The sequence below is a fragment of the Pagrus major genome, chromosome 18, assembly GCF_040436345.1.
Source record: "Pagrus major chromosome 18, Pma_NU_1.0".
In the NCBI taxonomy this organism is placed as follows: domain Eukaryota; kingdom Metazoa; phylum Chordata; class Actinopteri; order Spariformes; family Sparidae; genus Pagrus; species Pagrus major.
Window position 1 is genome coordinate 8,885,328 of NC_133232.1, and position 3,825 is coordinate 8,889,152.

General features: G+C 40.3%; 1 protein-coding gene across 1 annotated transcript; it reads left to right on the forward strand.

The window, feature by feature from the left end:
• The first annotated feature begins 347 nt into the window (after positions 1-347).
• On the forward strand, positions 348-3,509 carry LOC141013588 (coiled-coil domain-containing protein 42 homolog). The gene is made up of 6 exons (XM_073487364.1): positions 348-476; positions 1,841-1,918; positions 2,004-2,198; positions 2,525-2,746; positions 2,833-2,991; positions 3,465-3,509. The coding sequence occupies exons 1-6, from the start codon at positions 348-350 to the stop codon at positions 3,507-3,509; spliced, it is 828 nt and encodes a 275-aa protein (XP_073343465.1).
• Positions 3,510-3,825: the final 316 nt, after the last annotated feature.

Below are 3,825 nucleotides of genomic sequence, written 5' to 3' on the forward strand. Positions count from 1 at the left end.
CCCTTGAAATAAATATGTCTGTCTATGTATTTTGAAGTCAGAATTCATTAAGAGGGGAGTTGCCACAGCAACTGTTTAGAGCTTTTGGCAGAGAAACCTAACTGCCACAAGGAGGAGACACAAGTTTCATACTCTAAAAATACTCTTTAAATAAAAATAAAAATCTTTTTTTTTTTTTTAAAGTTGTTTTCTTTGCATTTAAATTCTGGGCTGTTCGCCCTTAATGTTTGGTTACCACAGAAACAATGCTGGAGGCAAATGTTCATAAAAAAATTGAAAAACATTCAACAAAGATATCAGGAGGAAGATAACAGCAGGAAGAAAATCTGCAAAGACAACAAAGCGTCATGAACTCCAGGAATGTCCATGAGAAGCAGTGGTCGCTCGCGGAGGACTACAGTGCAGCCTACTCTGAACTCCAGAAGAAAGACCTCGAGCTGAACATGCTTATGGCAAAGAAAGAGGAGAAAAAACAGGTGTGGAGTTAGCAATAACAGCTAAATGTTACTTTAAATGTAAAAAACTAATCACTGTGTAACAAGGACTGGATGGGAAAAGGTATTTGGTGGGTAACTCAGTTATGACTGCAGGCTATCGTGCGAACGCTATGAGAATTTCTGCCATACAAAGGTTATGATACATTTATGTCTTAAGCCATCCGCAGTTGATCCTTCCATAGTCCCACTCTTTTTCACTCTATGCTCCAACAGTTGAGCAAGCTTGGTACCAGGATGAACCTCAGTCAGCTTTCCCATTTCCTGTTAAACTAATTGTGCTAGTGCTTGGCTTGTCTATGTTGAAAAAACTAGTTAAGCAAGATGGTTCAAAGATGTTGCTGGATGGCCTGTACCTGTACCTCAACACCCTGATCACATGTAAGGTGTTTTGTTGATTTCATAACCAAAGACACATATTGGCCAATGTGACATGTGGATTAGTTTGTGCAGTAGATCTCACCACCGATGTAAAGTCACGATCTTTACGGACACATCACATTGTATATTGTCAAATCTTGGGCTAGCTAATGTTAGCAAAATGCTACCTACCTAGCTGGATAACGTGTAACAATTAACAAACGTTACATCAAGAGAAGCAAGCCTAATGTCAGATCACCAATATCAGTCAGGTTTACTTCCTCCTTATTTCTGAGGTAATGTTAAAAAGAAAAGATGAAGGCTTCACTTGTTTTTGTTGAGAACAGTTTGACGTGGCCGCAATTTGCATCGTTCTGCCTTGTTCATAAAACTTTACATTGTGAAAATATCCTTTAATCCAGGACTGTTGTCCTTGCTGTCGGCTTCTTGAAGCTATATTGTCTCACTACCGGGCAATATAACGCTGCAACACCTGGCTAAACGGGACCGGCGTCACCATGTTTCGTCACCACAAAGCATCGTCCAACCTAGCAACAGTAACTAAGGGAGTTGGATTGGGCAGTTACATGTTTAATAAAGGGAATCTTGACAAAGTCTAGCCTAGACTATTTCTTATTATCTGTGGTTAATAACATTTTACATAAATCAAAGTTTATGAGAGTGAACCCTTTTCAGTTTTATAATGATTTTCTTCATATATGGAAGTCCTTAAAATCATGAAAAATACAAATGCTGTGGATTTTTTTAGCATTATAAGAAGAATATGATTTTAAATCATAAAGTATTTTAATATTATTTCAATCTTACATCTGTTTTGATTAGTCTTTTCTGTGTTTTCTGTATGCATCTGATCCTGTTGGTCGAAGGCACAGATCTTAAAGCCATGTTGTTTGAACATGAGAAATTGTTAATTAAACAATCATAAATATTCCTAATGTAACTTTTGCCTGCTGTGTTTGCTTTAGGTGTTGGAGACTTTGCAAAAGCGCAGAGAAGAGCTGAACAAGAAAGCTGAGGAGTTATGCTTTGAGATTTTTGTCAAGGTACAGTACGGGGACCATTTCACACGTGACTCCTGTATAGACTGTAGATTTTAGATTTCAGTTTTTCCTACCTCCTCCTGTGTAGCATGAAGAAATTTGCCGAGTTACTGAGGAAGCAGAGGAGGAGGAGAGGAAAAAGGGCCTTCAAAAGGACGCAGAGATTAAGAGGCTGAAGGAGGAGTACGTTGAGCTGATGGGGAGGAACCAGGAGCTACGGTGTCAGGTGCAGAATCACAGAGTGTATCGCGACATCATGGAGCGGGCAGCCAAGATTAGTAAGGTAAGGCAAGGATTTTTACATGTGACTAAATCTGAATTTGTTTTTCATCGTGAAGCAATAGTCTGTTAACAAAAGCCTGTTATCTGTTTACTAAATCTGTCAGTTGAAAGATTGTCCATGCAGATATATGCACGTATTCTTTCCACCTAATTGCAGAGAACATCAAGTCTCTCCTGAAGTGGAATTAACATACTAGTATGCCGACACTTTTCGCGATGGACACATACAATACTTTTCAAAACATACACAGTCATTGGCCAAAAGAAAGCCAAGAAAGTGTCATCTTTTATTTGGGGCTACAGCTGTAATCTCTGTGTGCATTACAGTTTGACAGCACGGAGAGGCTCACAGGTCATTTGGAGAGTCTTCTCGTCCTCAGAGAGAAACTCTATCGGAGGGACAAGAAGGCAGTAGAGCAGGCCACCCAGCAGAGAACGGCCCTTTGGACTCTGGAGGACCGGCATCACTCGCTGCAGCTGCAGAAGAACAACCAGCTGTCCCAGCTCGACAAGGAGCTAAAGAATACGCTCTCTGAAACTCAAACATGGGTACCAGACATAATAATAAGAGTCAAAATCTGGCGTCAGAACACCAGATTCAATTTTGCTAAATGATGTTCCCTGTCTACATACAGGAAAGTAAGTGGATCCATATTGTGAAAACAGCAGCAAAGGAAAACCTCCTCTGGGGACAGATGAAGATGGCGACCCTCAACCTCTATGATATGACAAATGCTGGCGTTAAAGAAGAAGAAGCTGTCGATGTGAATGACACAGAGACGCAGCTGGACAAGGTATCTGCCCTGACAGTGCAGAGATGGACACAAACAGCCAGAGCAAGAGAACAGAGAACGATCATCTAACTGTCTCCTATTGTCTCCTTCTTAGATCATGATGTTCATCCAGGACCACGAGGACATATTGAAATGGCATCAGATTTCCACAGAGAGACAACGACGGACAGCAAAGAAAGGAACAGGAAAAAAACAAGGCCAAAAATGTATAGCAACGGAGAGAGATTAAGTTTCCATGTTTTTTAATTTAAACTGAATTCACTGAAGTTGCATTGAATTGTGATTTTAATGTTTGCTCATTAGTCGTTTTACTGTCAAACTCTAAAGCCCCAGATTTATTCCCACAACAGCCACTGTTGGTGTTTAAATGCATGAATGGTGGCTGAGCCTGCATAGGTACTGCGATAGTTTCAAGGCTGTTTGGACATCTGGTGTTTCGCTCTGAAACCTCCCTTTTTGTCTTGTCCTCCTAGTATTCTATAAACTGTGACTTTCGCTGTCGCTCTATGTCAGACTGACCCAGAATGCCCTGGTGTGAAGCTGACCTTTCAGCTGAAATGGATTGACTCTGTTATTCTCTATTTTTCTATTATACCATTTATTAAATAATACAAAGGCAATCTTTTGTCGATTCATCTTTTATTTGAACACTTGTCTACAAGGGGAAATAAGAATTTCCACCACAATGGAGAATGATAGAGTGATAGAAACCGAGGTAAAACAAGAGTTAACGGACGGGCATCCACTGAATGGAGAGCTCTCTGTTGTTGCAGCAAAGTCTGTTCCCCCACTAATATCTGCTTCCCCTTAACATCATACTTTTATATTCCCCCA

What these genes read in the sequence shown, in the direction of transcription:
- LOC141013588 (XM_073487364.1), top strand. Translation starts at nt 348, where the DNA reads ATGAACTCCAGGAATGTCCATGAGAAGCAGTGGTCGCTCGCGGAGGAC. An exon ending in GCTTTGAGATTTTTGTCAAG is followed by an intron (nt 1,919 to 2,003) that starts GTACAGTACGGG and finishes CCTCCTGTGTAG; the next exon opens with CATGAAGAAATTTGCCGAGT. An exon ending in CAGAGACGCAGCTGGACAAG is followed by an intron (nt 2,992 to 3,464) that starts GTATCTGCCCTG and finishes TTGTCCTCCTAG; the next exon opens with TATTCTATAAACTGTGACTT.